The following is a 12,998-nucleotide window of genomic DNA, read 5'->3' as shown; positions in this document are numbered from 1 at the left end:
TAAAACAGCCAAAAAGGCAGAGAGAATACAAAATATGAGCCCAAAGGCTTACAAGAAAACAAAAACCCACAAAAGTGGAGCAGAAAATCCCACAGAAATTCGAAGATCTCATAACATCGGCATCGAGCAGATACTATAGTCATCAAACAGAGCCAGAGAGGCACCGTAGGAATTAGCGAACTAGTCGCGTTTGGATTCACGATCCTACCAACATCTCTAAGTCGAGGCTGACAATAGCGCAAAGTGGTGGATGTGGCAATAGTAACTGGTGGAAATATGACCGGTACCGGCGAAAATAATGACTCCCTAACACCTTGTGATGAGCGCCAGAGAAAACCTGAAAGCATCAAAACACAAAACAAACCAAAACAAACAAAATCTGAAAAACTCTCACAAAGAGAGGTGGAGAACTCTCACAACGAGAGATGAAAACGCTCTCACTTATTGGGATGAGAGTATCCCAAAGGACAAAAATAAAAACACAGAAAAAGGAAAAGAAAAACAAAGGAGAGAAGGGCGAGGGGAGGAGCAGTCTGTGAGAACACAAGGGCCGCCCCTCCCCCATGGAGAGGTTGAGGGGAGGAGAGAGTTTTTTCTTTTGGGATGAGCCTGTAAGCCACTTGAAACACCTATTAAACAGAATCACAAACTATTTGAAGGTTATGCTTCTGCTGCTACCAATAAAGGATGATATCAGAGACTGGTAGGGAGACTAATCTATATATATCATACTCGTCCTGATATTGCCTATGCTATCAATGTGGCAAGCCAATTTATGCATGATCCAAAGAAGTTACATATAGATGGAGTAGAGCGCATTTTGAGATATTTGAAGTATGCTTCTAGTAAAGGATATTATTTGCAAAACATGCTCACCAGAATGTTAGTGGTTATACAAACGCCGATTGGGCTGATTCATTAGATAATAGAAGATCTACTGCTGGGTACTTTATTTTTGTTGGTGGTAATCTTGTCACTTGGAGAAGTAAGAAACAGAAAGTGGTGTCAAGATCCAGTGCAGAGGCCGAATACAAAGGTATGACTAATGGAATATGTGAACTCTTGTGGTTGAGAAACTTGTTGTCTGACTTGGGATATAAACCTAAGGTTGCTATGAATTTATTATGTGATAACAAGTCAACAATTGAAATTGCCCACAATCCAGTTCAACATGATAGAATAAAACATGTTGAAATTGATCGACATTTCATCACAGAGAAATTAGAAGCTGGAATTGTTGATTTTCCATTCGTGAAGTCTGAAGACCAGTTAGTTAATATTCTTACTAAAACAGTGTTTGGAAGACTCTTTACTAGTGCTCTTAGCAAGTTGGGCATGTGTGGTGTCTATGCACCAACTTGAGGAGGAGTGTTATGATTCCTAGTGATTATGGGTTTAATTGTAATATTAGCAAATATACATGACTCTGTAATTACCCCTTATGTAACTAGGAGATTGTGTAAATGGCCAAAAAAAAATAGGAGATTGTGTATACTTGTATAAATATCCCATTAAGGGATAAATAAAATTAATTTAGAATTTTCACCCTAACACGTTTCTTAGCAAGTTCAACTTCTTAAGAAGGTTTGGAATTTGAATTTGCCCCCTAAGGTAAAAATGTTTGAGTAATTCTGTTATGGGGGTGGGTGGGGTGAAGCTGGGTTGTTTTTTTTTTTTTTTTTTTTTTTTAACTATTTAGTTTAAGGGTATAATTGGAAGTTTTGGAAAAAAATTTTAAAGGGTGGTCAAGAATGTAGTTTAAGGTGGTCAAAATAGAAGCAATCAAAATGTTTTTTTGACTCCTCGTATGTGGCAGGTTACGTAGAAGGCTGAGGATCCAAAGATTTATTCCTTGTGTGGATCATGTGTAATCTGCCAATGTGATGAGGAATCTAAAGACCATTTATTCTTTCATTGTCCTTTTGCTAGGCTTTGTGAAATTTCCTAACAGATTCTCCTTCTCCAATTGGTTTTAATGGCCAATTATAAGATTGGTTAATGTCCTATTGAAAATGGATTTCTAATGAAGCAGCTTTGAACATGGCCCTTAGTCAAGTTTTTTGGGAAATATTATGGCAAATATGGGATTCAAAAAATAATTTAATTTTTCGTCAAGTTATTGGCAAGCTAACTCTACTTCTCATCATTATAGCTTTGAGAACTGTGGAGAATAGTAAATGAAAGCCACATGATTTTCATTTGATGGCTCGGTGAGCAATGGCTTAGATGCAGCTTCTTGTTTTGTTTTTGGACCTCTGATGGTGCTCCTCTTATGGCAAGTGCTCAAAGGTTGGTTTTTGTTAATGTCTTAATTGTTGAAGGACAAACACTAAAGGATGGTCTTCGCAATGCCATTATTGCAAGCTATTCTATAGTTTCAGGACTCCAAATTACTGATTGACTGCATTCCTTGGAATATTCGTACTATCATCAAAGACATCCATCATTTGGCCTCTCATTTTGACAATATTCAATTTCACCACAACCTTGGTGAACCGAATTTTGTTGCTCATATCTTGCTACTCTAGGCCATTCACAAACTTCTAATAGAATTTGGACTCACTCTCTGCCTTAGGGCTGTTATCTCGATTTAGGCCGTTTTAATACATAATAGAAGAAACTAAACAAAAATAACCATTACGCATGCATTTCTTTACTATTTGTAAGCAAAATAGAAAATTACAAGAAGCTCATGCAGTTGAAGCACTCATGTGAAGAGAAACTAAGGATGCATAAAATCCATCTGTGATATTAATCAAAGTCTCATGCCTGCCTTTCTCTACGATAACTCCATTCTTAACCACTGCGATAACATCAGCATTCTTGATTGTGGATAGTCGATGAGCCACTACCACTGTGGTCCGGTTTACCATCACTCTGTCTAATGCATCTTGAACCACTCTCTCTGATTCAGCATCAAGTGCACTCGTCGCTTCATCCAACAGAAGTATCTTGGGGCTCTTGATTATAGCACGCGCAATGGCTACACGTTGTTTCTGCCCCCCGGACAATTGGATTCCTCGTTCTCCTACTATGGTATCATACCCCTGCATTTGGATTCATGTTGCAACAATATGTTATGTTTCACCAAATAAATAAGATGAGCTCAGTAGACTTATACGAAAATGTTCTGTTGCCCGACAGCGTGACATGTTATGTTACTAGACTTAATATGAACTGTTGATACATTAGTTGGATTCTCAGTTTGACAACGTAGCAAGCTAAATATCTGATAAGAGAACATTACCCTTTACTTGTATTATTTACAAAATTATATGGAATTGTTCTAACCTGATGTAAGCTACTAATGAACTTGTGGGCATTGGCCAACTCTGACGCAGCTATGATCTCTGCCTCAGTTGCATTCCCGTCCTTTCCGTATGCAATGTTTGCACGAATGGTGTCATTAAATAAAACAGGTTCTTGGCTAACAAGGCCCATCTGCAACCTCAACCATTTCAATTGGTACTTGTCAAGTTCTACTCCATCAAGTGTGATATGACCTGAATCCGGATCATAAAATCTCTGCAACAATGCAACCACAGTGGATTTTCCACTGCCACTTTCTCCAACCAGGGCAACCGTCTGCGAAAAGATATTCACAACACAACCAAGATATTAAACTGATTTAAACTCTATCATCATGCCATCAAACTGAAAAAAAAAAATGAAGCAAAACCCCATTTAATCAATGATACGATATTTACCTTTCCAGAATGAATAGTTAAATTGAGGTCTCGGAAAATCTGTGTATCTGGCCTAGATGGATACTTAAAGCTTACATGGCGAAGCTCAATCTCTCCCTTCACACTATCCAGTTTCACACCAGACTCGTCACTTGGGTCTATCTTTGACTTCCGGTCTATTATTGCAAATATGGAAGCAGCAGCAGACTTGGCTTTACTAGAATCAGGACCAAAGGAGCTTGATTGAGAAATCCCCGTAGCTGCCATGCTCAAAGCAAAGAAAACCTGCAAGCCAAATACACATATGAAAATCAGCTACTCATATACTTTTGTGTGAATATATATATATATATATATATATATTACTTAGATTTCTTCTGTATGCTTTCAAAACTTGTTTGATTAACAATGATAGATATGGAGGGAATAATTACTTGGAAAACGTCTGCAAATGTTGTTTGGCCATCCTCAACGAGTTTAGCTCCTGCATAGAAACTGGTTGCGTAGACACAAAACAGAAAGAAGAAAGATATCCCAAATCCTATTCCACTGATCAAGCCTTGTCTTATCCCTGTCTCCATAGGGCCTTCACATTTCTTTCTGTATAGTTCCATTACCTTATCTTCAGCACAGAAAGAAGCAACTGTTCTTATGCTCCCAACTGCATCATTAGCTACTTGGCTTGCTTCCTCATACATCATCTGCAGTCATTTAATTAGATATATAGATGAAAAATTAGAAGAAATAAAGAAAGAATTTGAATTTACAAGTTATGAAATGTTCTACTAATTCTCAATCGCCACTTGAAAAATAAATATAGATAAATCTCTGGCTGTTTTTAAATGGGAAAGCTCAATTTCAAGGAGCGATAGATCATACCTTTGCATCTGCGCTGAATCCCTTCATGAACTTTATTTGAACATATCCATTAACTCCAATCAGAGGAATCAATGCGAGGATAATAAACGCCAGCTGCCAACATGCAACAAAAGCAATGACCAAACCTGCAACTGCAGCCGCAATGTTTTGAACCATCTGAGCTAGTGCGTCTCCAACTAGAGCCCGAACTGATGCTGCATCTGCTGAGAGCCTCGCGCCAATTGCACCACTCGAGTTCTCAGGCTCATCAAACCACCCAACTTCCATATGAACCGCTTTCTCAAAACACATCAATCTGATACGTTGAATTAACTTACTCCCAGCAACAGAAAAGAAGTAGCTTCGTGCTGGGATCACCAAAAATGATACCAGACCAAGGACCGTAAAAATTATTGCCCAAAACTCTGAATCTTTCTTTTGTTCAGGAGGTGGCTCAGAGAAAGTCTTTATCACCCTGGAAATCAGCACACCAAAAATTGGAAGTATAACACCATTGATAGCTGCAGCTATAGTTCCAATAATAAGCACTGGAATCTCGGGCTTGTTGAGGGCAGCAAGGCGGCGGAGTGAGACCTTTGGAGGTGGCTGTGGTGCTATTGCAGAGCCTTCTGCTTCTGCCAACGTAGTATCATGGACACCAAGTCCTGTGGGTAAACCAAATGAGATGGAAATTGAGTGGCGACTGCTATTTCCTCCAGAAGAATTCCGACTTAAGGATTTTACTAAAGACAATCTTTGACTCGACTGTCTAAAAGAGTCCGTAGATATGTCAGATTTGTTTTTATCTACTGCTGTTTGTTGTGATTCATTGTTTACTTCTTGCAAGCGTATAAGCTGAGAGTAAGCTCCTTCAGGATCCTTGAGTAAATCCAAGTGTGAACCTGATCAATTGACAACATATTGTTAGCTAATATGCCTATCTATATCTGTGACAACATGGCAGGGACCTGGGGTCTAACAATCAGTTGCACCCAAGAGTACTCCAAATTTCTGGACTTAAGCAAGAAGTACAATAATTAAGGCTGGAAATTTTTTTAAGTAGATTTCAAAGGCAAAACAATGCATGATAGTAGAAGAAAGCAATCCATATGTGTCTGTTCGGCAGAACTAATCAGAGTTTATGTGCAGAAATTATGAGAAAATGTGCACTAAATGTCAGTAATTAGGCTGCAACATCTCTAACCAATGGGTGGGCACACACATGCTTTCTATAGCTCCATGTGCAAGAATAAAAAGCATGTGCTATGGCTTTATTAAGTAGAATACCTTTTTCAATCATCTTTCCTTTATGAATGACAGCAATCATGTCTGCATTCCTCACTGTGCTCAAACGATGAGCAACAATAACAGTTGTTCGGTTGACCATAATCCTATCCAATGCTTCTTGAACTACCCTCTCAGATTCTGCATCAAGTGCACTTGTAGCTTCATCTAGAAGTAAAATTCGTGGGTCTTTTAAAATTGCTCTTGCTATAGCAATTCTCTGCTTCTGCCCACCAGACAGCTGAGTTCCATGCTCACCAACCATGGTGTCAACCCCCTGAACACAAAAAATGAACTTCCAAAGTGAACTAATATTCTTATGGTTGCCCAGATAATTAAAAAAGTGCAATCAAAATGAGCTAGAAATTAATTAAAACCTGAGGCAATTTATCAATAAATTTAGATGCATTTGCACGTTCAGCTGCTGCTTTTATCTCTTCAATGGTAGCACCATCCTTTCCGTAGCCAATATTGTCCTTAATGCTGGATGCAAACAGTACAGGTTCCTGGCTGACAAGACCAATTTTACTCCGAATCCATTTTAGCTGAAATTCCTTTAGGTTTATGCCATCTATCAAAACTTCACCAGCTCGTGGATCGTAAAATCTCTCTATCAGACTGATGACTGTTGATTTCCCACTTCCACTTTGTCCTACCAATGCTGCAGTTGTGCCACTAGGGATATAAAGAGAGAACCCATCAAATATTTGCTCTTCTGGTCTGGCTGGATAACTGAAATAAACATCTCTCAACTCTATATCTCCTCGAATGTCATCCAATATCTTTCCTTTTTCATCATAAGCATCAATCTCGGGCTTTCTACTGATAGTCTCAAACATCTTAAAAGCTGCAGCTTGACCAGCAGCAAATGCACTCATGCATGGTGATGCCTGCCCTAGAGACCTAATTCATCCATATAGTTCCAAAAAGCAAGAAATAAGTTAAAAATAACCAAAAAGAGGCACGTTCATCTATATGTTTTTACATATGTTCATGGGTACTTAAATTCAAACATAGGTACTATAATAACTTAAGAGTGCAGCTTACATGGATCCAGTCAACACAGCGACAATCACATTCAGAACTTCACCTCCAGTATATCCTTTTTCCCTTATCATCCTTGAACCAAACCATACAGCCAAGGCATAAGTGCCGAACACAACTAACATAACCAGGCCAAGACCTATTCCGGCAGCTGAACCTTCATGAACACCTGATTTGTAAGCATCTACAAGATATTTGTTGTAACTTTTTATAGCTTGCTTCTCGCCAGTAAACGATGCAACCTAAATAGGAACCAAATGATGGACATCATACTCTTGGTCAAATAAACAGCAATTATTCCAATAATTCCAAGGAAAATGTGCACATACAGTTCTAATGGAGCCAATCGACTGTTCAACTACATTTGCTGCTTTTGCATAAGCAGATTGTCCACGGGTCGCCATCTTGGCTATGATGATGGACATAGCTGCACCAGATGCCACAAGCAGAGGAATAGAGGATAACATGACAAGAGTAAGAAGCCACCCTTCGATGAATGCTATTATAAACCCTCCAATGAATGTTGAAATCAGCTGTGTAAACTTTCCAACCTGCACGAACAAGCATACGAATATAACTCCATGATCAGATTAAAATAAAAAATTTCAAGGTGAATATTCTTCCTGGTGTGATTTTGATGTAATTGTGGTGCCAGCATAGTACCTTCTCACCCATGGCATCTTGTATGAGAACAGTGTCGCCAGACATTCTCCCAACAACCTCTCCAGTGTTTGTTTCCATATCAAAGAAAGAAACATCTTGTCTCAAAATTGTTTTCAAATACAAACCTCTTATCCTTGCAGCTTGTCTTTCCCCTGTGACCATCCAGCAAGAGACCTCTGATGAACAAGAAACACTGGTTATCAGTTCAAATGCCTGAAATATAGAATAATTCCTCTGCGCATTAAAGTTTTTTGTAATTATGGATATGAGATGTACTTACGGAGAAATGCTGCCACAGCTGCCCCCACAGCCAAATAGACAAATTTTAGACAAACCTAAAATTTTGCAAAGTTAAGTGATTACCAACATCTCCACATAAACAATTTAGCAAATCAATAGAAGAAGAACATGTTATCAATTATCTAATGAATTCCCTAAAATAATAAAACGTTAAAAAGGAAAAAAAAAAAAAAAAACACATGAGCTCCTGCAATCAATGGGATTTTCTAGGATTTAAAGGAGCTGAATGTTCAACTAGACTTTTTCCAAGTGATAAAAATTAAAAGTCAGCTTGTGCAGAGTAACTATACCTTGGAGACAACAGCAACTACGTCTCTGTTGTTTTGATTACCTCCAAAAGAATCGACCACCTCCCCAAAGAATATTGTCATAAGGGGCATACATGCGCCATTCCCAATGGCACCAATTGTTCCGATGAGCATCAAAACAAGATCAGTCTTATCTGCAAATGAGAATAGCTTGAAAAATGGAACTTTTTCATTTGCCTCGTCTGGATTGCTCTTCTCTGCGCCTTGTTGATCCCCATTTGTGCCAGAGCTTTTCTCTTCTTCTACTTGGTTTTTTGATGTGGAAGCCTCATGCTCCTCCATATGACCATTCACACCATTCTCCTCTACCATTTTACCAACTCCAAGAATTTGCCTCAATATTTAGCTGCTCTATTTTGGAGTAATTGTATCTTAGTTTGCACCTGCAGAAGCACAAGTCAGTTAATGGGAAAAATCAGCTGCTTATATGCAAAGCCGGCTAAGTTGCTTGAGGAGTATAAATGAACTAGCTAAACATCAGAGACCAACAAAAAGATTATTTTAAAAGAGAGTTTAATCAGGATATGACTAATTCCACATCTACAAGCAGAACATTGACCCGGCATCTCCATCTTGAAATGGATTGACTGAATTATTCATTAGACAACAAAACAAACAAAAACTATAACTACAAAGATTCAACTTATATATTTTTCTTTATCCACAGCTCTCCAAAAACAGAGAAGTTACAAAATATGTAAATTTCCTGGGAAGTCGGACACAAGCAGACAAGACAAGTATAAGAAGAGCAGATCGCCCAAGGCTAGAATGTCCATAAAGGCCCTTGTTTAGATCCCACAGAGAGAATTACAGAACGTCCATAGCAATCACAGTAAGCTCAATCTACAAATACAATCAGAAAAATCTAGCCATTGAATTACACATTTTTTCCTTATAAAAAAAAAATAGAAACCTTACAACTACAACCAAACAAACGAATGAAACGATCCTACAAAAAAAAGGGGTATTTATTGTTTTCCTTGTAAAGTTAAAACTAGAAGAAGATTCATAAAGGGTGTTTATGAGCCATTCTAAAAGGACTGAAACTTTGTTCTGCTACTGACAGAATTAATCAAATCTCTGCCAGCCCAAATCACCGTGGCCATCATTAACAACTCAGTAACCATCACGAAACCCAAATTTTTTTTTTTTTTTCCAAAAAACAATGAACATTTATAGCAGCAGCAGCAGCAGGAATAGAAAGTAGCACCACCCATGACCCATATACCAAAAACAGAAAACAGAAGAAGGAAACGAAAAAGGGGTACTTTAGAAAGCACGAATAATTTACCAAAGGCAGGCCAAAATGGTATCTTGAAGCAAACAACAGCTTCTGGGATTGTGATGAGAGGTGCTTGACTAATTGCAGCTTAGTGGGACGCACCGTGTGTTGAGCTGTTTGGGGAGACCAGCACTTTTATAATTATGCGTTTGGTTTTTGCTTCATGCGCAAGCATCATTATTCGTGATACCATAGGCTCCCAGGTGTTTTTATAGTAGAAATGAAGCCAAAACTCAAAAGCTGTACTTTGGTCAAAAGCCCCCGCCACCCAACTTTAATTAATTTTGTCAACCAAATCCAAGTTGGTGTTTTTTAGTGTGTGATGCGTTTAACCGTCGCCTTTTCTTTTCTTTTTATTTTTCTTTTGTTAATGTTTATTTATGGGCAAATTACACAAAAGTACCTCAACTAACCACCCTATATTACTTGAGTACCCCAATTACAAAAAGTTGCTCGTAGGTACCTCAATTACTGATTTTGCACATCCAAGTACCTCCGTCAACTTTTCCGTCAGACCTGCCGTTATTTGTCCACGTGGCACACTAGAAACATGCCACGTGGATAACAAAAAAAAAATAATAAAAAAATTTTAAAAAAATGAACTAATTATTTAAAAAAAATTAAAAAATTAAAAACTCAAAAAAATAAAAAATAAAAACAATAGAAATGGAGCAGCACCCCTCCCTCCGCCCTCCGCCTCCCACCCCTCCCCCGAGACCCACCCAACCCCAGCCACCCACCCCTCCGACCCCAGCCACCTTGCCGGCGACCCCAGCCACCACGCCGGCGACCCACCAGACGACCCACCCGACCCCTCTCATCTCTCTCTAACTCTCTCTCTCTCTCCCCGAAACCCCAGCCCCGAGCCCTCCTCCTTCCTCCTCCCCCGCGTCGGCCACCCAACTCAATGACCCACCCACCTCCCTCCCTTCTCCGGCCACGAGCTCCTCTCTGTTCTGAGAAAGCAAGTTCAGTCATACTAACCACGCCCAGCAACCCAAAATAAAATGGAAAAACCCCATGATCTAGATCTTGAATAAAATGAAGAACACTGCATCGGTAACCAAGATCAACCCCAAAACCATTCTCTTATCATTTTTGCCCATTTATGTCTTTTTCTTCATTTTTTGTGGGGTTTCTTCAATTTAATGTAATTTTTTTATCTTTTATCAAAAATTGTTATTTTTGTTGGATGAATTTTGATGGGTTTGAATTGTTTGGGTGTACTGCCAATTTGGAAGCTTGGAAGCACGGAGGGGGAGGGGCTGGGTTGTGGGTAGGGGATGGGTTGCAGGGGAGGGGTTGGGTTGCTGATGAGTGTTCATTTTACATTATTTTATGATACTAACTCCCTAACCTAGAGTGTTAGAACTCGATACTTTTGTGTCTGTTGTCTTGTTTTTGTGTTTTTAGGTTAAATGAAGCAATGATGGAGAAAGAAGCTAAATGAGGCTATTTTGAGCTAAAAATGAAAGAAATGGGAAAAAGAATCTTGAGAGAATCTGCTAGAAGGATCTGGAATCTTTGGAGAATCTCAGACAAAATCTTTTGGGGAATCTTTTTTGTCAAGGTTGACTTTTGGTCAAAGTCAAAAGTCAAAGGTCAAAGTCAATGGTCAACCGTGCCACATCATCACATGACATGGACCACACATGCAGCCCATGCACTATGGGCCATGCGCCTAAACCTAGCAGCCCAAGTCCATCACACCATGCAAGGTGGTAGCCCATGCACTAAAACCCTAGGGCCTATGTGCATCCCATTCAGCCCAAGTCATGCAGTCATGCGCAAGCTAGAAGGGAGGAAGCCCATCACGTCACTTGCAGCAGCCCATCCCATACAGCCATGCGCAAGCCATGCAGCCCAAGTCCATCACGCCATGCAAAGAGAAAGCCCAAGGAATCCTAGCTGAAAAAGAAGTCAAAACCCTGAAATCTGAACATCAAATTTCGACAGCAATTCTGTACTTCTCCAGAACGAATCAGGTAGCATGCCATATATGGTTGGAAAGATACGGATGTTAGCTTCGCAGGGAATTTTACGGATTTCAATTCCGAGTTTTCTAGCTCAAGATATGGCCATTTTAGTGGAGGTAGCGCAGCAGTTCCGCGAGCTGAAAATAAGTTACGCCCAAAAAGAGCCCAAATCAGCCCAAGGCCCACTTTTGGCCGAAAATTAGAAGTCTTAAGGAGCAAGAAATTCACTTAAGCCCATGTTCTTTTAATGAAACCCTAGCCACACCTTGTCTTCTCCTTGCCTCCAAAGGAATCCTCACCTCACCTCTATAAATATATCATATTCTCTCATTGTTTAGGGTTCCCATATTTTTATATTTTCAGAATTCAAAGAGAGAGGGGGAGGCCGAATTTCAGAGGGAGAGAGTGAGAGGGTGGCGCCACTTGAGGGAGAATGAGAGACCATGTGCCGCAGCCCTAGCTCACCTTTGCCGTGAGCCTCCTTGCTGCTATGTCTCTCCTCTTCTTCTCTCTTGTGCCGCTGCCACCCTCTTGTGATGTTCTTTGTTTTTCTTTTGATTCTCTTCTTTTTCTTTAGTTAATTAGTTTGTTCTTGCTTTCATTGTGGATTTAATTATTATAATGGAAGTTAGATATTTTATTTTCTTTATTATTATGTTTTGAGTTTTTTATTGCTTTGCTAAGTTGGATGATGAAACTTTAATTGTGAGTTATGCAATGGTGACACTTGTGATTTAATTTCATGCATGTAGTAAATCCTTGATCTCTATTTAAATTGACTCTATTTGTTTTGCATCTTTGACTGATCACCTTAGGTTGCATGCATCTAGATTTATGTTGTGAAACTAAACAAGCTCGAAAGGATGATAGTTTCAGTAGGCAACAAGTGGGTATCCTAAGATAATATTCATGAGAAAAGGGATCATAGATGACATACAGTACATTAATTTGGAGCCATGCGCTATGTGTTTGTCACTCTCACAGATTGTAACGACTCTTGCATGGGTAACAGCTGCCTTAGCTTAGAACTAGGGAATATGCAAGTTAACTGGCTAAGGAAGGCCCAAGAAGCTCTTAGTTTATGCACAGTAAGGGGAGTAATTGTTAAAAGTGACTAGCCAAACCTTTTAGTAGACGAACTTTATTATATGCATTATCTTGAATTGCTTGGTTGTATTTCCATCAATTGGTGTGGATTCTGAATTCTTAGCATTGCAATTGTGTGTGTGTGTGTGTGTGTATGTGGTGTGTGTGAGTTTAACAATCTACAAACCCCCCCTGCCGTGTGTGTGTGTTTGGTGATTCTAATTGGTAAGTTGAATTGGTTTGATGTGTATTTACCTATTCCTCGTGGGATCGACCTCGTACTTATACGCTATGCTTACATGAGCGATTCGTATACTTGCGAGCTACAACTTGGTATTCGTTTCTAAATTCCAAGTAAAACAAGTTGTACAAAAAGGAGCAAAAAGTTTTTGGCGCCGTTGCCGGGGAATGGTGCTAAATATCATATAATTGGTTTTACTTATCATTAGAATTAGTTTAGGTTATTTATTTTCTTTCTTGTTTTTTTTCTTAGGTTTTAATAATGCTATTT

At 39.2% G+C, this 12,998-nt stretch overlaps 1 protein-coding gene across 1 annotated transcript; it reads right to left on the bottom strand.

Annotated features, from left to right (window-relative positions):
- Nucleotides 1–2,627: 2,627 nt before the first annotated feature.
- On the bottom strand, nt 2,628–9,568 carry LOC147286417 (ABC transporter B family member 11-like). Its single transcript, XM_086239019.1, has 13 exons — nt 9,435–9,568; nt 8,126–8,526; nt 7,816–7,870; nt 7,536–7,711; nt 7,202–7,423; nt 6,876–7,114; nt 6,206–6,731; nt 5,832–6,105; nt 4,566–5,446; nt 4,121–4,387; nt 3,708–3,971; nt 3,292–3,585; nt 2,628–3,047 (listed from the first exon to the last, which is right to left on the bottom strand). Exons 2-13 carry the CDS (start codon nt 8,453–8,455, stop codon nt 2,691–2,693), a joined length of 3,885 nt encoding a protein of 1,294 aa, XP_086095145.1. The 5' UTR covers nt 8,456–8,526; nt 9,435–9,568; the 3' UTR covers nt 2,628–2,690.
- Between the last annotated feature and the right edge of the window lie 3,430 nt (nt 9,569–12,998).

Source organism: Dryas octopetala, chromosome 4, assembly GCF_963921425.1.
Source record: "Dryas octopetala chromosome 4, drDryOcto1.1, whole genome shotgun sequence".
Lineage (NCBI taxonomy): Eukaryota > Viridiplantae > Streptophyta > Magnoliopsida > Rosales > Rosaceae > Dryas > Dryas octopetala.
This window is presented reverse-complemented; position numbering and strand designations above follow the sequence as displayed.